At 45.6% G+C, this 20,616-nt stretch overlaps 1 protein-coding gene across 1 annotated transcript in view; it reads left to right on the top strand.

Annotated features, from left to right (window-relative positions):
- The window catches only part of LOC142590677 (uncharacterized), a 184,626-nt gene that overhangs the window by 49,168 nt on the left and 114,842 nt on the right, over nucleotides 1-20,616 (top strand). Inside the window, exon 3 of the mRNA XM_075703086.1 lies at nucleotides 19,463-20,382. Coding sequence (XP_075559201.1) covers nucleotides 19,463-20,382 — 920 coding nt within the window. The remainder of the gene's footprint in view (nucleotides 1-19,462; nucleotides 20,383-20,616) is intronic.

Here is a 20,616-nt window from a genome sequence, read left to right as displayed (position 1 = left end):
TCAAAATCAGAGGCTAATGGAACATAAAAAGTCATTAACCGGTGGATCGCCTTCTAATATTTCACTACATTGCCGAGATTGTAACTGCAAGCCAGAGTTAGATGAATGCGCGATATTGTACAGGCATAAGAATGAAGATACGCGACTTATGGTAGAGGCATGGCATATCTATAATGGTGGAAGTGCGTGCGTGAGTCAGCCTTCGATTACCTTACATGAGGAAGAGATTAAGTGCCTTAACAGTTATCTCTCACGCAGACCGGCACAGGTACTCGACTGACACGTGGTGATACCATTCCTGAGCTTGCGCAGATGAGTTTTCTGTCTTCTTTCTTTCTTCGCCTCAGTGCTCCCGTCAGTTGATAGCCGGCGTTCATGTTGTCCACTTCTCTACTCTTGTGTCCTGTCTGCACGCCTCACCTCTTTTTTGCATAATGGATAACAGAGTTCTGCTGTTTGCCTGTGCACTGATAATGACGCCATTTATGGGAGAGCATGTGGGTGTATGTTGTAGCTAAGTAGCTAAGTGTGTGTAATGCCTCTAATAAAGTCAGTTGTGAGTTTAGGGCTGTCCTGTGTATTTCCTGCCTTCTGTCTATGTCGTCTTGCGCTGCTCCTTAATTATGTTCAGCCAGTCCCAACTGCACAAATGTCGATTCTTCTCTGTTTCATTTAATAATTAGTTTTTGAACACAGAAGCACCCATTCGCTAGCAGCCATTATGGAAACGCATTTATTTCACGTTTTACAAGGTCTTGGAATCGTTCATAAACTGAACGTTCTCTTTCCGCAAAAATATAAAAATAAAGAATATGTTACACGTGAACACATATTGCTCGCACATAATACATCTACAACATTTACAAAATCAAGCCTTGAGGAACATCAATTTCTCTAATTACGTGTCACATGCAGCACCAATTTTCAGTTCCTTAAAAATACTACCATTACGTTACAGGCTCGAGCTAAAATTGGTTTTACTAATATACCGCACACCAAATCATGAAATAATTTTAGATGCATTTAATAACTCTGCTCTTACCAACACTAATAATACGAGATTTCCATCTGACAACAATTTGTTGCTCCCTCGAATAAACACTAATTATGGAACGTTTACTGCCCTTTTTACGGCCATTAACTACTGGAAAATACTACCACCCCATATTAAAGCCTGTCGCACAACATGCTTTTTTGTCGCATAGTCAATATAACATTTGCACTTTGCGTATCGTAAGCATATATTTGTCTTTATTTATCTGTTACATTAACCTCGTGTTCTTTGATATGTGTCATTCCTATGTTTCCATAAAGTGTCAGTTACTACAAATTTATTTACTCATACGCTGTATCGGTTTCATTTGCTTGTGTTTTGAAGTTCAATTATTGTAAGCACCTTCTCGTATTTTGTTTATTTGCTTCATTAACTTCGTGTTTTTGATGTCTGTCGCTGTTATGTTACCATAATGCATTAATTCCTGCTTTGTTAAATTACTAATAGGAGGTCCCGCTGACAGTTCTTCTAACTCCGGGACCTTCTTCTGTACTAATGATGAATGATGAAAAACGCTGCACTTGTGTCAAACCATTAAAAGACTCAGCGCCGTGAAGACAATCAACTCCATACGGCGCAAGAGCTAACTTATTTATATGCATTCTTTGTTTACTCCGACCATTACTGAGGGCAACATTGTTTTCCCTGAATTTTTAATTAGCATTGAGTGTCATCATTCTCGATACGTTTATTGCATTATGTCTGTAGGATGCTCGCTTTAAATTCGTTACTTTAGCTGAAACTATTGTGCGTCCCCCTCACGCACTGTCTCAAACATGCCGACCACGTGACAGGCACAATGGCTGGCAGCAGTCGCGGGCGGCCGATTGCGGTCAGCACGTCTCGGCCCGCTGCTTTTCGGTCACTGCGTGAGAACGGGGACGCCGCAGCAGCGGTGCCACAAGTGCGCTCTCGCTTTTCAAGGTCGCTCATGATGCACGGACGACTAAACCAGAATGGTGATAGGTAATGGTGTACCGCAAAAGAGTGTTTTTTTCACCGCAGTCACAGTGAGCAGTATTTTATGTGAATATATTTAAGAGGCACTAGTGTGTAACGTAAGCATATTATATTACATTATACGCCAGCTGCTTCCACTCTCGTACCTTCTACCGTCCGGACATCTGTCTATACGATAGCTTGCGCATTCTGTGCACTGCGCGGACTCTTATTTTTCGCACTTTAGACATATATCGACAAGGTACGATCCACTAGGTCCGTAGCCGGTAATTGTGTTACAGTTAAATCTCACTGAACTTGTTCTGAAAGCTTGGAACTGAGTTCAGGCGAGTTCTGCTTATGAAGGACTCTTTACTGCTCTATATTATTGTATTGCCCTGTAAGACTGAATTCTAACATTGCTAACATTATTTTGTGGTGTGAAGAAGCCTGCCTAAAACTCACTAAGAGGTTTTACTGACCAGAAGCTGCTTGTTTCTTCCAGGTAAGCTTTATCACGGCTTTGCATTTGTTGCTAGGAAATACAACTAGGCACATAAAAAATTGCCGACGATTAGCTCACTTTTTAATTCGAATTCTGAGCGCAGCTCTTCAGCTACTTTGGCTTTTCGATATATTGAGGCAAAGAATTCGAGCAAGACACGTGTGCACAGTTAGAAACAACTTTTTATTCTTCGCACGTATTCCTTCTTCAAGAAACAGACCACTCCCATTTCATGGCTCAGAAAGAACTGGCTGAGAATAAGCCATTTATATAGGCCGACGCATTATATTATAATATGAACCCTCTGTGAGCCTCGGACAATCTGTCTCGTGCGGAACATTTCCCACCAGTCGCCGCAAACGGAGCGTAGCTTGACTGCCTCGCTTATCGGAACGTCGCGGGAGGCAGCGCGTAGGCGCATGGGAACGTTGCGCGGCGAACAGATGGCTGCCGCAGAACACCGCGCGCGCTCTCGCGCGGTCGCCGCCGCGGAGGAAGGGAGGGCGTAGTGGCGAACGGCTATGCGTTTCGGCATCATCGATATCAGCCGCCACAGAGCCGGCTCCCTGATTGCCACCACACATGGGTGGCATTGGAGGAGGAACGAAGAGAGCAAGGCTCGCGCCGTGCACGAGAGATGGCGCAGGAGCGCGCGAAGCGAGAGCAGCGTGCTGGCCCCGGTGGAGGTATGCGCCGAGGCATCGGCGCGCCGCCGACTGCCCTCGTTGCGCCGCCGCCGATGTTTTCACTCGGCGTGATCGGCACGTCCTCTAAATACGAATAAATGTATTTTTCCCCGCAAATGTGCCTGTGTTTGAAATTTTGTTTTGTCTTTTTTAATTCTTTTCTCTGTCTGAGGCCGATAATCGTGTCAAGGAGTTGAGCAATGAAGCAAAACAAAACAAACAAAAGCAACCCCGCTCTCCGCGCGGCAGCGCAACGTGCAATTCCGAAACTTCTGCAAAACGCAACATCGCGCAACGAGTAGTATCGGAACGTAGGAATCACGACTCTACGGTCGCGTGCTCTGCGGCTGTGGCTGGAATCGGCGACATGTCCGAAGACGGCATCAGCGCGAGAGTACGTGTAACAAGCGAGATGGAGTTTTCTAGCCCTTACGTTTTAAGATGACGGTTGGAAGTTTTCGAATTATTCCGTTGCATTCGAGGGTGAAGTCAAGTTTTGTTCGGAGAAACTTTGGACATTTGGCGTACCTCACTGGGGGAAAGGAGAAGACATTGGAAGTGACTACTAATGCGAGAGCTGCTTGACCAAATCATCAAACGACAACAACTCAAAGCCGTTCGAATCGTGAGTAGAGCACCTTTGCTTCATTACGGAGCTAAAATATTAAATTGGGTCGCAGCTGTTTTATCGTTTCATTGTGAGAATTTATATATTTTCCTCTTTCCTCCGCAGCTGCAAGATTAAATGCTACGCGAACACAGTAAGCACGTGGAACTTTCAAAGCCACTTGATGGATGCCCACAAACTACAAGACGACTGCAAGAAGGGGGCAGCTATGGCTGCCGCGACGGTGAAGCATTTTTTCCAGACGATTCCCAGGCGCAAGACGACAACGTCGTCAAGAAAGAGCTTGCTCGCCAGAGACCTGGTCCTCTTGATCGCCAGAGACCTGCTGCCGTTTAACAATGTGAATGGCGAAGGATTACAGGTGGATGACAGCTATAACGCAGTTTCTACGCTTTTCTTTTATAGTATTACTGTAAGTGTGAACGAATAGTGGCCATTTCTTTTCTGTAGGACTTCTTCATAAAATATGAAGTCATCAGAGAGCTCCGAGAACTCCCTGACCGAACGACGTTGTCGAGGGCAGCGCTGGATGATGTGTACCGTGCCATGCACGGGCAGGTGAAGAAAATGGTGACTAAGGGGTCAAGGTTCTGTGCCGTCACGTACGATCTGTGGACCGACAGTTACAGGCGGCGAGCCTACACCACGTTCACTTGTCATCATATTGATGGTATGTTCAGCATGTTGTTTTCGGACTCCTGATCCCAATACGCGCGTGCCTCAATCCATGTATTAAATTTCGGTGCGTGCTTCCAAAGTACTTTTCTGAATTTTTCATTTACCTTAAACTGACGTGAGCTTTCAGACAACGCAAATGAAAAAGCTTTGTTTCTGCTTCTATGTCTAAAAATATATTTATTATATCACGAAAGCATTAAATGATTGTATTAATAGTGGGCGACTGTAGCGAACACACTTGAAGTGTGTTCAATTCTGTGTTCCTCTCCAGCTGGTTGCACGCAGTGACAGGACTCTCTGCGCGTGCCACCTCGGACGATTGCATACAGCTCGTAACAGTGTGTGTGTTTGCGCCCGCGCGCCGTGAAATCTCGGACATGCGCGCGCGGGCGCTATGCAGTGAGGTGACGCCCGCCTGCAGTGCTAAGCTATCTAGGTGCTCGGACAGTCGCGTTCTTTGTACAGTGTTCTATACCTATACCCCTGTCCTCTCTCCCTATCGCTCCCCTTTTTTCTTTCCACTCCCTGACCCTTCATTTAAGCTGGCCGCACCTCAGGTGCTTCATAGTTCGATAACAGATGCCGCGGCTGGCACACATTTTTCATTCTTTTTACTATAAATCACCAAGAAGAAGTATTTTGTTGGTGAGGGAAGCGGCGTACCACGCTGTTTCAGACTGTAATGGTTGCTGTTTTTATTTCAGATAACTTCGAGCTCGTGTCATTGACTCTGAGCACGAGGCACATGACCGAGAGACATACAGGCGCTGCCATCATGAATGAGTTTCAAAGGCGCCTGGAAGAATTCGACATGGTGGGAAAGGAAGTGTGTGCAGTCACTGACACCGGCTAGAACATGAGGAGCGCAGCGAGTCTCCCGCATACGGAACACCACCTGTGTGTTGGCCACGGCCTACACAACCTCGTCATCAAGGACGGATTTGGAAGTGTCCCAAAACTCGACAGTTTGCTATTCAACTGCCGTGACATTGTGAAAACTGTGCACTACCGGGCCTCCGACCTGGAAGAAATCGCGGACTCGGAACTTAATGCGGCAGTGCAAGCGTTGGTCAGCACAGCCGAAGCACTTGAACATGACGAAAATGGTACTGTACTTGATGAAGCCTGTCAAAATAGCGACCACGCATACAACGCCGCTCCAGTAGCGCGGGGAGGGGCAGTCACAGTTAAACTGGGCACACCAACCAGGTGGCATAGCATATTAGCTATGTTTGATAGCCTCGTCGCGAATAAGGCTGCGCTCAGGAAGTTGTTGGCTCGGATAGGGCGCCCGTTCCCTGGTGTCGAAGACTGGTGCCTGATTAAAGAGGCTGTGCAATTCCTAAGCCAGTTTAAATGCGCGGTGGAGCTGCTCTCCCAGCAAAAATCAAGCACGTTTAATGTGCTCATCCTTATTCGAAGCGAGCTTCTCGCCTCACTGCAAGACATGTCCGGAAGCAGCGTAGTTCAAGAAATCAAAAGAGGGATGCTGAAAAGATTTGAACACAGGTTTCCTCTGACAGACCTCATGGTCGCGGCATCACTTCTTGATCCTAGATTTCAATATCTAAAAGCTGTTGAAGAGTATGTGACCTAAAGGGGTACATCCAAACTTGAGTTTCTAGCTAAGCAGATGCGTCGCCATATCAACGAATGCGACATGGCAAAGCCGACTGAATGTGACACGCGCCCTAACGACGCTTTGACGTCCTTAGCACGACGCCATTCTAGTGCGCCACAGCAGTGGACCAATCAAATCAATGCGGAGTGCCACGCACTTTTATGTAAACCTTGCGGGCAAGTGAACGACGTGCTAAAATTTCGGAAACGGGCTCAAAACGGAGCTACCATGGCTTTCATGTCTGGCTAAAAAAATTCTATGCATCCCAGCCACGAGCACCCCGAGCGAGCGAGTGTTCTCGGTGGCTGGTCTGGTCCCCCGATCTCGAAGAGCCAATTTGCAGCCACTCACAGTAGATAAACTATTGCTTATTCATGACAACTACAGTCTTTGCAAATCTTGCCTCTGAACGAAATTGTTTTTCTAGTTATTGTTTTGTTGCTAGTTTGTTAGTTTCTGATGTGTTTATGGTGTGTTCGGCATGCAGCCTTTTATCTATCTTTTTCCTCTGCTTTCATGGCCCGTAGAGTGCTGGTTTGTCAGTTCTAACAATTGCAGACTGCGGTCAAATATTGCACACATTGTGATGATTGTGGTTGTGTTTGTTTGTATCGTTTGCATGTTCAACTCTGGCTGGCGCTTATCTTGAGCTTGAATATATGCTGTCATGCGGTTCATTATGTTAAACCTATTTGAAAACATTCAATTTGTGTGTCTGTGATTTTATTTTTGCACAAACTTGAAACGTCCATTGGGTTTCGCAAATAAGAACATTTCTACTGCATGATGCTGTTAGTCGCAGCAGTTTATATATATATATATATATATATATATATATATATATATATATATATATATATATATATATATATATGCAACTGACACCGACAGCTCTACTGAACTATAGGAGAGAGTTTCGATATGCAGGTTCCAAACTTTTTTTTGGAAACTGTGTGTATGAGCAATGACTGCATTCATAGTAATCCGCACTTAGTTTATCAACCTGGCTGTTGATGCGCTCGCAAAGCGGGCAAATTTGTTTTGTACCCTCAGCTGGAAAACTGGTCACCTGATGGAACAAAGTACTGTAATGGTCGCAACAAAGTACTGTAATTCTGATTCCGGGAAAAGGACGTTAAAAGAAAAGTTACTTGGAACAAATGGTGACTAATATTCAGGACAAGTGATTTTAGAAACTGTCCAATCGGAAATGTTTGTGGTATAACATCAACTAATTATTTGACTGGTAAAGGGCTGAACCAAGCAAAAGGTGGGCGTAGAAGAGGTCTCTTTCTTTTTTTTTTTTTTGTAAAGGATATCGTATAAACACAATCTCATTAAGAAAAAAGGGAAAGTACGATTAATATATCGAGTGTCTCGCGCGTCGGTGCCGGCTTTGCAATTCTAGAATAATTCACTGAATCCGTGCGCAATGGAAAAATATAACCGAGGCGTAGCAAAAAAAGAAAGAATATAATTGCGACTACGACGCAGAAAACAAGAAAGGTTCTGCACGTTCGTGGAGAAAGAAATATATAAACACAACATTCGCGCTTGAGATATGTGCCTCATTTTTTTTAATATGGCGCCAAAAAACAAGATTTACAGAACATTTTGCATTTCTCTCATCCTTCGACCCCTCTGTAATTGGTCATCTCATCCCTTAGTACGAAATGCCCTAAGTTTTCAACCAGTTTAGCAAACAAGGCTGTAGCGAAACAGCGTTTTAAATTTATGGTTTAGCTTGTCACGCCGCCGGCGCCGCCGTCGAAACATGGCTTTGCGCCGCCGCCGATGAAATGCGCGGCGCCGCGCCGCCGACGCCGCCGACTAGAAACGACCGGCACGCCGCCGCCGTTCGAAACCGACACGGCGCGCACCTCTAGGCCCCGGCTACTGAATTGGTTACGGCGAGGAACAACGGCAACGCGAAACGCAGGAACGGGCGCCAAAGAGCTGCGTCCTAAAAATACCTTTAGAAGTACGTGTTCCAGAGCGAGACACAATGCTAGCCGGAGCATAGAAGGCGAGGAACAAAGATCTCGCCCCTCGGAATTTGGACCTGCCTTCGACTACACAATGGACAGCAAAAGAATAACCCCAAGCAGGCACGTACGCAGGATTTTTTTTGGGAGGCCCAACCCAAGGTAACATTTCTATGCAAATGAGGGGGAGGGTACTTTCGCTAGTACAAATGTGAATAATCCCGCCGTTCGCCATAAATGCCAGTAAACCCGCGAAAGAAAATTGAAATTACGTGTGTCTCACATATACACCTGTGAGATACACCTCTCCTTTACTTGTCAAACACCGAACCACATCGAATGGACTCGCGCATGAAAGATGGGCAGGACGAACCTTGCCAAGAGCAAGCTAACAAGCGAAAGGGCAAAATAAAGATTTCTAGTAGCGTTTTTTGAATTAGCTCTGGAAGAATTACAGAGAAATGATTATTTTTGCAACACTCACAGTTCTTTTGGATCCCTTGTTTACTGGTCTACCAAGTGCCGAAACCGACTCATGTTGTTATTTGGGAAGTTACGTAACGATGCGCGGTCACGAGTCTCGTAAAACAGCGTAGAGATCAGGACGCTGCGGTTCTCGACGTAGTGAGCCCACCACGGAAGCTTAGAAAAACAACCCCATTAGCACAACAGGGAAGTGGCTACATCAGGCGGCTCGATTGATAACTGTAGAAGCGTAATTGAAAATACACCGAATTATTCTCCACATCTGGCGGCGTTTTCTATACTTCCTTTTTAAATAAGAAGATGTTGATTAATAAATCTTTTTGCAAGCAGTTTTCGCTATTCCTCCCTGTTTGGCTGTAACCTTGGCTTTCCCCTTAGTAGATAGCTTAATTTCTCATCTGCTTGCGACTCTTGTTTCCAGTTGCCAATTTTGCTTGAAAAGTTCTGTGCAATTAGAAGAAAACCAGACGAGGTAACGGGTGACGGTCATATTGCTTATGGTTTGAACGGTTATTGCAGTGTCTGAAGTTGGGCGCTGTTTCGCAATATTTTATTTTCCACCTTATCTAACGCATATCGCGGATTTATGGTTCCGAGGATCTGCCAGCGTCGCGGCCAGCCGTCACACGAGGAAATAATGAAGGAAAAGGGAAAGTTAAACGCAATTGTCGTTTTGTCCTGCCACAACTCGTTCCACAAGCATACAGGCCAGCTGAGTAGGAACCGAATCCCTTTCCTGGCCCCTGGATTAGTCTAAACAAAGAACGTTGAACTAACGAAGCGACAGCGTTGCGCGGGATCGTCGAATAGATGGTGAAATAAAAATTGTGTTGGCCATTATAAATAAAATACTATAATTAAAACAATAAACTACGCCCTGCCTGCTGCAATAGATGATGACAACTGAATTGATCTTGAGTTAATCGCGCGGGCACCGAATCGATGAGAAAACTGGCCTGCACACCCCAGAAGATCCCGATAACTACTGCCATCCAGAAGGAGTGAAAAAATTGACAACTATTCTACTCTATGAAGCTGGAATGGCAGCGGAAGCTGACAGTCAAAGCCCGCAAACGAAAAGCGAAGTGTTTCACATCCGCTGCGGGTCGGCCTGAAGATAGTGCAATATCGGGCCGACCCGTGGCAAAGGTGAAGCAGGCGTTAAGTACTCCCCATACGTGGGCCGCTCCCGAAGATAGTGCAACACTGGGCGGACCCCCAGCGGAGGCGAATCAGGCATTAAGAACCCCCTATACGTAGGCCGATCACGAAGATATTGCAATACCGGGCCCACTTGCGCCGGAGGTGAAGCAGGCGTTAAGGGCACGCCATACCTGGGTCCATCCCGAAGGTAGTGAAATGTCAGGCCGACCCGCGGTGGAGGTGAAGCAGGCATTGAGAACTCCCCGTATGTAGGCCACTCACGGAGATATTGCAATGCCGGGCCCACCCGCGCCGGAGGTGAAGCAGTCGTCAAGCGCTCACCATAGGGGTGCAGCGGTGGCGTAGAGGTAGAACATCCGCCTCGCGTGCAAGAGGTCCGTGGTTCGAATCCCGGTGCCGGCAATTTTCCACCGGATTAAAAAAAAGAAATCCTCGTGTTGATAAAATTGCATAAACAGGCCTGGAGTCTGGCCTGATTCCGGTGACCAGAACCGGTAACGCACTCCCTCACCAGAGCAGGAGTGGCCACCCTGGTGCAGTACTTGGCCACAACCTCCTATATGAACACAACAATCAAACCCCGGCCCTCAGTCCCCAGCAGCTGCGAAGCAACTCACCACGGCGGCGGTCAGACCTGCGACGCAGCAGAGGGTGCTAAGAATCACTGGCTCCGGACAGGCTGCCATTAGAATATGAACCTGGCAACGTTTAACGCTAGAACGTTATCTACTGAGGCAAGTCTAGCAGTGCTATTGGAGGAATTAGAGGGCAGTAAATGGGATATAATAGGGCTCAGTGAAGTAAGGAGGCCAAAAGAAGCATATACAGTGCTAAAAAGCGGGCACGTCCTGTGCTACCGGGGCTTAGCGGAGAGAAAAGAACTAGGAGTCGGATTCCTGATTAATAAGAATATAGCTGGTAACATACAGGAATTCTATAGCATTAACGACACGGCGGCAGGTCTTCTTGTGAAACTTTATAAGAGGTACAAAATGAAGGTTGTACAGGTCTACGCCCCTACATCCAGTCATGATGACCAGGAAGTCGAAAGCTTCTATGAAGACGTGGAATCGGCGATAGGTAGAGTGAAAACTAAATACACCATACTAATGGGCGACTTCAATGCCAAGGTAGGCAAGAAGCAGGCTGGAGACAAGGCAGTGGGGGAATACGGCATACGCACTAGGAATATCAGGGGAGAGTTATTAGTAGAGTTTGCGGAAGAGAATAATATGCGGATAATGAATACCTTCTTCCTCAAGCGGGACAGCCGAAAGTGGACGTGGAGGAGCCCGAACGGTGAGGCTAGAAATGAAATAGACTTCATACTCTGCGCTAACCCTGGCATCATACAAGATGTAGACGTGTTCGGCAAGGTGCGCTCCAGTGACCACAGGATGGTAAGAACTCGAATTAGCCTAGACCTGAGGGGGGAACGGAAGAAACTGGTACATAAGAAGCCTATCAATGAGTTAGCGGTAAGAGGGAAAATAGAGGAATTCCAGATCCAGCTACAGAACAGGTTTTCCGCTTTAACTCAGGAAGAGGACCTTAGTGTTGAAGCAATGAACGACAATCTTGTCGGCATCATTAAGGAGTGTGTAATGGAAGTCTGTGGTAACTCCCTTAGGCAGGATACAAGAAAACTATCGCAGGATACGAAAGATCTGATCAAGAAACGCCAATGTATGAAAGCCTCTAACCCAACAGCTAGAATAGAACTGGCAGAACTTTCGAAGTTAGTCAACAAGCGTAAGCCAGCTGACATAAGGAAGTATAATATGGATAGAATTGAACATGCTCTCAGGAACGGAGGAAGCCTAAAAACAGTGAAGAATAAACTAGGAATTGGCAAGAATCAGATGTATGCGTTAAGAGACAAAGCCGGCAATATCATTACTAATATGGATAAGATAGTTCAAGTGGCTGAGGAGTTCTATAGAGATTTATACAGTACCAGTGGCACCCACGACGATAATGGAAGAGAAAATAGTCTAGAGGAATTCGAAATCGCACAGGTAACGCCGGAAGAAGTACAGAAAGCCTTGGGAGATTTGCAAAGGGGGAAGGCAGCTGGGGAGGATGAGGTAAGAGCAGATTTGATGAAGGATGGTGGGCAGATTGTTCTAGAGAAACTGGCCACTCTGTATACGCAATGCCTCATGACCTCGAGCGTACCGGAATCTTGGAAGAACGGTAACATAATCCTAATCCAGAAGAAAGGGGACGCCAATGACTTGAAAAATTATAGACCGATCAGCTTACTGTCCGTTGCCTACAAACTATTTACTAAGGTAATCGCAAATAGAATCAGGAACACCTTACACTTGCATCAAGCAAAGGACCAGGCAGGATTCCGGAAAGGCTACTCAACCATAGACCATATTCACACAATCAATCAGGTGATAGAGAAATGTGCGGAATATAACCAACCCTTATATATAGCTTTCATTGATTACGAGAAAGCGCTTGATTCTGTCGAAACCCCAGCAATGCATGCTCACTGACCTGGAGAGGCAAAACAGAAGAGTGGGTCTAAAGATTAATCTGCAGAAAACTAAAGTAATGTTTAACAGTCTCGGAAGAGAACAGCAATTTACAATAGGTAGCGAGGCACTGGAAGTGGTAAGGGAATACATCTACTTAGGGCAGGTAGTGATGGCGGATCCAGATCACGAGACGGAAATAATCAGAAGGATAAGGATGGGCTCGGGGTGCGTTTGGCAGGCATTCTCAGATCATGAACAGCAGGTTGCCATTATCCCTAAAGAGAAAAGTGTACAATTGCTGTGTCTTACCAGTACTCACCTACGGAGCAGAAACCTGGAGGCTTACGAAAAGGGTTCTACTCAAATTGAGGACGACGCAACGAGCTATGGAAAGAAGAATGATAGGTGTAACGTTAAGGGATAAGTAAAGAGCAGATTGGGTGAGGGAACAAACGCGTGTTAATGACATCTTAGTTGAAATCAAGAAAAAGAAATGGGCATTGGCAGGACATGCAATGAGGAGGGAAGATAACCGATGGTCATTAAGGGCTACGGACTGGATTCCATGGCAAGGGAAGCGTAGCAGGGCACGGCAGAAAGTTAGGTGGGCGGATGAGATTAAGAAGTTTGCAGGGACGGTATGGCAACAATTAGTATATGACCGGGGTTGTTGGAGAAGTAGGGGAGAGGCATTTGCCCTGCAGTGGGCGTAACGAGGCTGATGATGATGATGATGATGATGATGATGATGATGATGATGATGATGATGATGATACGTGGGTCCATCCCTAAGGTTCTGAAATGCCACGCCGACCCGCGGCGGAGTTGAAGCAGGCATTAACAACACCCCATACGTAGGCCGATGCCGAAGATATTGCATTTCGGGTCCCACCCGCGGCGGAGGTGAAGCACGCGTTAAGCGCTCCCCATACGTGGGCCCATCCCGAAGAATCCGAAGGGCGCGTTACAGGTTCCCGAGTCCACAGGGGTATGTGCCATTGATCTTGGACCCTTTTTGCACTATCACCAGGATCGGCCCACATGTCGGCCCACATGACGTCTTTTTTTCTGTTAACGGACGCCGAAAAAAAAACTACGGAAGTTAGTCATACACTGATTTCGCTGTAAAAGGCAGCAAAATGTTGACGGACGAGTAAATTGATTTATCGAAGCTTTAGGAATGTGTTTGAGGGTGGTGGCGTGGGCGGAGAGGGGGCGGGGGGCATGGCGCTTAATTTGGGGGGGGGGAGGCGGGCCCCTCGGGGCCCCCCACCCCCCTGGGTACGTGCCTGACCCCAATGCTAGGGAGCCAAGTCAAATCTTCTTAATGCCATTTAAAACACCAAGAATTGACTGATATAGCAGGCTTAGCAGCAGCAATTAAGAAAGGACATCCTGAAAAAAAAGAGAAGAGCGCAAATAGGTCAAGTTGAAGGGGATGTTTTTGCAACATGCTTTATGGCAACAGCATCAGCCTATTTATGTCCACTGCAGAACGTAGGCCTCTCCTTGTTGCAAAAATGCTGAACGATCTTCGCCATGCCTGATTTATAATGTGGTATTTATTACCTGAGGCCTTATCTGAAACTTACGTGATCTACTGGCGTTTGCCCAAAGCAACGTGGCTGACTGGGCTAGTTGGTGTTATAACATGTATAAATATAATATAGTGCAGGAGGAGCTGACGTTTAAGGAAACCCTATTTTTTTAGCTGCTGATTTTACGTTAGTCCCATGTGCGTTCGACAACAGCTCATTAGAAGTATATCCCCAGTGTGCGAGTAGTTCTAAATAGATAAGTAGTATGTTAGCGATGTAGAAAGTTAACCATAATGTGCTGCAGTGGTGACTGAAGGACATAATTTAAATTTAGTGCGGTTCAAGATCAGTAACCAGTCAACGCACCAATTTTGGATGCGGTGCAGTTCTTGGTTAAGGACAGTGGCGTCTGATGAGTTAGCAATGGTTCTGTTAACCATACAGTTGTCAGCGAACATGCGAATATTAGCAGATTCATGCCGGGGCTGGTCATTATTACACCTTCACGATAAGAGTGGGCCGTGAATAGAACCCTGAGGTACACCATAAACACTTTTAACAAGCGTAGATAAAAATACTTGTTGGGAATGATTACACAACTCTTTGATCCAAACTAGTACGTTAGGTGTAAGTTTGAACAGGATAATTTTAACATTAGGCGTTGCTGGGGTACATTGTCGCAAGCAATGCCTGAGAAAGCTGGCGCTTTGTCAGGCATTTATTTGCTTTTTTGCCAGCGTCCACGGAAAATCTGTACATGATTGTCCGAAATAAACAAACTTTAAACTTCTAAAAAAATCTTCTAAAGCATCGGCAGTGTCAAGAAAAATGGCATCTGTCTTAATGTTAATGTGAAGATTAGCATGAAGATAGTAGATGCAGATGGCCAGCTGGGTTTCGCAAAAGAAACGTATGCGAAACACATGTTAGGAGGGATGAAAGAAATCAAAAGAATCAAGAAATCTTATGACATGAGAGGATGTGACGTTTACCGTGAGCTTCCAACCCGCGCTTTTGAAAGCGCCCCCAACAGGTCTGGCCATTTATAGCTGACAAGCGCAGAACATAGAATGCGCGCCAACGATCCCGTTTGCAAAGACTTACATCGCTACTTTTATTTCTTTTAATGACGAATTGCATGTTCAACGGCAAGGAATATGCATTGGGTCCTGCGTCGCTCCTGTGCTGTGTGACATTTTCTTGGCGTCAATCGACCGCGACCTGCACAGTTCCTTTGAAGATAGGTTCTACCTTAAGGCTTTTAGATATGTCGACGATCTTTAATTCTTTTAAAAAGTAACCATGATTTTACCTTTGACCAGTGTATTAGCCAGTTCTTAGATGTTTTTAGACTACATGGGAAGAGCATGCTATTTACACATGAAATCCCTTCCCGTGGCACTCTTCAGTTTTTAGACCTGTCTTTAGTTTTTGACAAAAACCACGTCGGTTGGCAGTATAGTCCACGTGCCCAGAAGTAATTAGTACCATAAGATTTGGCCCACTCAAAGTTAGTTAAAAGAGGAATAGCCACTCCTTGCCTTGGATTTGCTGTCATTGAGTCGTGCCATCACGCTATGCAGGCTAGCTTTGTTAAGCAATTGGCGAGGCTACACACAGCCGGCTACCCGAGCTCGGTCGTTGGGGCGCTGTCAGAAACATTGCTCCAGAAGGTGAAGGGAAAAAGGCATACGCCTAGGCCCGACCAAAAAGGATGCAAACCCGCAGTGGTGCCATACATCCACAAGCTTTCCCACAACTTGAAGAAAGTCGCTACTATAGGTTTGGTGTGCCAGTTGTTTTCTCGGCGCCACGCAAGTTGGCTGGACTGTGTCCGCGCATAAGCCGCGTTGGCAAAAAGTTAGGATGCCAGAAAAAGCACACTAAACAGTGCGTGAAATGAGCGACGGGCGTTGTATACAAAATACCGCTGAAATGTGGGAAGTCCTACGTTGGACAAACGGGGAGATGTGTTAGTGACCAGGCCAGGGAGCATGAATTGTCTGTAATCAACAAAAGTAATGCACATTTACCTGCGCATTGCATGGTTTGCCTGGAAGGCAGATGCCAGCCACTGCTGTGTGAGATAAAGATACTTGGCAGGAGTGGTGATACGTTAGCAAGAGAACTTTTGGAGGCATATCACATAAAAAAGAGAGGCACGAGTTGTATTAGTGATACGTCTGTTTTTCTGCTTCAAACTAGATGCAACTGTTAAAAACGTCACTGTAATCGCTCTAGGCGAGACTGATGTACGCATGCGCATTTGTTCATCCTCCCTGTCCTGCTGTAAGAATAAAATCAGTTGAATTTCAGCGCTCGATCTGTCATTTCACACTGTCCCCCCCAAGTCTTCATTTTCCTTTTTGGCGCAACAAAGTACTACATTACTACATTATCCTGACCAATTCGCCCAGCAACAAGTTCTACTCTAAGAGGTGGCCGAGGCTAAAGGCGACAGAGCACCTGACAAGTGCCTCGGCCCCCTTGCACACCATACAGAGACAAAATAGAACAACAAAGTTCAGTCAGGCAGACGTCATAACTTAAGACAGTGGGCAATATTAGTCACTGCTGCAATATAAATTCATCACAGCAAATAATCGGTACAATATATTTACGTACGCAACATAATGTCTGCAACATAAATACAGAGCACAGAAATTCAGTTACCAGTCAGCACGTTCAACACCATCCTTCATAGCTATGGCATTCATCACAAAACCAAGACGCAAAAACCAAGCACAATTTCAAAGCCATGTATCAAAATTGCATTACCTGAGAAGAGCATGACAAGGGAGAACAAAGCGCACTTTTTGAGGCAATTTACAGTATTGAAAAGATAATATCACAAGAAACTTCCTACAGTATTTCTTAAATGTATGTACACCTTTATTAAAGTCTACGTGCATACCTTTTCTGTTTTGAGCATAGGTTATTTGAAAAGATCGTGCTTGCTTTCTGTAGTTGGTTCTAACTTGCGGCATTTTTCGTTTTGGCTTTCGGGTACTGCATGAACTTGAGCTGGGCACTGTGGAAATATGTAACTTGTATTTATGGATCCATTGCAATAGCTTAAACTAGTACACCTGTTCAGCCTTCAACATGTTATATTTGGTAAATTACGGCTATGTTCTCAATGACTGCTTGTTGCCTTTAAGATCTTCCAGCATGCGCAATATTTGCTTTTGTAATACATTAAGTTTGTAGTAATAAGCTGTTGTTGTTCCCCAAGTCAAGATTCCATAGCTCATTCTAGAGTAAACCAGTGAATAGTGTAGTGCCTGCTTTAAGCGTTTGGGTATGAGATGTACTATGTAAATGCACCCAATGCTGCGAGACAGGCTTGATTTTAGTTGAATAACGTGTGTATTCCATGAGAGATTGTGGCTTAAAATCTTTTGTTGATTAACCTATTCTAGCAAGCGTCCTTCAAATCTAATGTTAACCGGGTGGCAGCCATTTTTATTACTTGGCTTAAATATGACATACTTTGTGTTATTTCTATTTAAACTGAAGCGATTTCTACAAAGCCATGCATATAAGTAATAAATAGTCATTCACAAAGGTCTGTAAACATTGCAAGGTTTCTCCGGTGAAAAAAAAACATTAGTATTGGCTGCATACATTATTAATTGCGAGGATGCATGTATTGCTATAATATCATTTACATAGATGAGGAAAAGTAGGGGTCCCAAATTAGAGCCCATTGGAGCGCCGTGTTGTACTTCGAGTTTGCTGGAGGACCAATTGTTAACACAAACATATTGATAACGTTTCTTTAGATAACACTAAATCAGTTTTAGCGCCACTCCTCTAATGCTATATTTTTCTAATTTTCTAAAGAAAATAATATATTGAACAGTGTTGAAGAGATATTTAGAGACCGACGAAAATGCATCACCAGCACGTTATCCGTGAGAAGCACTTTGCCCAACTCGTTTGTAAATATGGCATGATTTGCAGCTTTTGAATTAATTACTTTGCGGATTACAACGAAGACGCCAAATAGAACAACGGACGTAAGAAGGAGACACGCGTCTCCTTCCTACGTCCGTTGTTTTATTTGGCGTCTTCGTTGTAATCATGCATAAGGAACTCGCCCACCAGCACGTGCTCAGTACTTTGCAGAGTTTGGCTGGTTTACTTGTTAGCATACATGGTTACAGAGGAAAACTTAGCACTGCGAACTGCTCTTAGATAGTTTTTTCCACTGCGCAACAGTATTCCCATGCCTGAGCAGTACACCGAATTTCAGTGGGGTACTGCTCAGATCAATTATCTACTGGATGCGAATCAGGGTCGGTCACGTATTGGAAGAATCGTAGCTGTCTGGGGCAATCCGTGTCACGTCTCATGCATCTGTCGGTGTAGGTTAATTATTTCAAACTGACTGTTGCAGTGTCTGCTACACCGTGCTCACGTTTCTTGGGAGTTCTAGCGCTCTTTTGGTAGATAAGTGCATTGACTTTAAATGCTTCCCTGCTGATCCTGCTCGTTGTTTGAAACAAGGCATTAAAATGCCTACTGTGCCCATTATTTTATGCATTGTTACATGAAAGTCAAGCCAATGCACTTGCTCACCAGTACAGAGAAGGTCCTTCAAACAAGGACTAGTGAGATAACCCCTCATCGAATGACATTGAGAGTCAATAATAGGTACAATGAAAAATAGTCGTCCGCCCGATTGCAGCCACGAAGCTATAGAATAAACCAATACATGTTTCTTAGAAAAAAGGCTTTACAGAAAAATTTCATCTTGGTCATCAGACCCGAGGTAGTTTGCAAGGCTAAATATAGCGAATCAATTCTGACTGCTGAACTGATTTTCTATGTTCAGTACCACTGTGCTTCAAGCTATCGGCCCATTTGCATTCGCTCTGCAATCCGGTAGCCTCTTGGTTCGCATTGGTCCCGGGTGCGATCCCTGGACAATGGTCAATTTTTCTGCAACGGCGAAACATTGTTGCTGAGAAACCCGAAGGGGTTTCCTTTGCATCTTCGTGCTACAGTCGACAGCACGACGATTTGCTCTTTCATGAACCTACCTTCATCTTCCATCCCACGGGCTTCTGCAGAGCTCATTTGCTACATTCAACTTTGACATAAGAAATTAAATTAAAACACAGCACCAAATGCGCTAAAATCCTGCCAGCTTGCCGTGGAGTACATGAGGTTGCAATGCATATTCATATGCAATCCATGCACTGTATAACCAACATGTAGCGCATACAATGCCTAATTAAAGTTCGAAAATTTGGGGCCATGGCCCCTTTAATGAACTCCGTAAATGAGTGTGATATCACGATCATTGTATGTTGCAACGAGCAGCTTGTTGTGTTAAAACGCCATGTCAGCAAACAAAGTACTACGCTGAAACATGCACGTCATTTCGTATCCTTCAGCTTCACAAAATTTTCGCCTAATAGCTAGCACTAGAATATGACTTTCCACAACTGCAGCTGTCTGGAAGCATAAATATTTTTGGCCGATCTTATCATTTGCACATGATATATTATGAAAGAATAGAAGGGAAGGTGAAACCTCAAAGGCAATGTTGCCATAATTAAACTCACTCTTGACACCTAGTATAAACCTGGGGTACAGGATAGACATCCTGTACCTTCCAAATATGTTTTTATGCTGTGGAATTTCTTCAAAACCAGAGTTTTTCGTTGTTGCTTTTTAGACTCACACATCCTCATGGAAGGAAGCAACCTGACGAGCAGCACCGCAAAACCTGAAACCATAACGTACCGAATGACGGTACTAGACAGTTTACACAATGGCACCGAGCTCTACAATACGACCTCTGGAAGCGTCATTATCGTGGGACGTAACGCCAGACAACGATCCAAGTTCTTCGAGCGGGATCCAACTTTCACGAATGCCGAGTCGAGGACCTCCGGTTTTCGCAAGGCGAAAATAATCGACGCAAGTGGCGACTCGGCGACTAGTGGCCGGAACAGCGGCTACTCCGACCCAGCACCCGAGTCTCGGATAGTGAACGATCCTGAAAGCTACTTCCCCATTAAAGGCTTCATCCCGATAATAGGAGTCCCTGAAAAGAAGCCCGACCACGTTCACCGTGGTTCCCAACATTTTGTGCCCAGTGACTTCTTCTCACCCGTCGGTCCGAAGAGGAACGGTCCGGTCACCTCCGAGCCCACGACGCCTCCAGCCGCTTACTACCCACGGAAGCAGCAGCAGCCTTCCAACGGCCTTCCACCGATTGTTCGACCAGACTGGGCCAAGAAACAAGACCAAAAGACCGCCGCCGTTAACTTTCATCCGCGCCCCGCCAAGCAGCTGGACGAAGGACGCGGACCGTTCGGCAACACGCTGGGGGCGTCCTATGTGGCTGGTTCGGATGTGCCCCCGGACTACCCCGTCGCTCCAGACTTGGCAATCCCGGAGTGCGTGTGCGTGCCCTTCTACCTGTGCAAAGAGGGCTACTTGGCTAACCCCCGGCTGGACCAGCCGAACCGACCTAGTGGCCCTTTCAGTGGCCCTGGCCTCCTCATTCCTATCGACGAGCGGAGCAACGACAAGGTGGATGTGCGCAACGAGAGCGTCGCCCAGTCCAGAACGAGAAGGGACGCCAACGAGGTGAGAGCGCTTGCTTACGCAGTGTGCTAGGTGGACATGTCATAGGCGTGGATCTTGTGTGTTAACGAAGACAGCAGAGTAAAAGACAGTATTTAATCCAGTAGCACAATGAGGACCGATCACCGACCAAGAACGGCGCTAACTTAGCCTTAAATACTGCGTGATTCTCCTAAGTGCACCGGCCTTCGAACCATGAATTTCTTAAAGTGGAATCACTATATGCCCCGTTACGCG

The sequence above is a fragment of the Dermacentor variabilis genome, chromosome 8, assembly GCF_050947875.1.
Source record: "Dermacentor variabilis isolate Ectoservices chromosome 8, ASM5094787v1, whole genome shotgun sequence".
In the NCBI taxonomy this organism is placed as follows: domain Eukaryota; kingdom Metazoa; phylum Arthropoda; class Arachnida; order Ixodida; family Ixodidae; genus Dermacentor; species Dermacentor variabilis.
The sequence above is the reverse complement of the archived record's forward strand: the minus strand, read 5'-3'. Positions and strand labels throughout refer to the sequence as shown.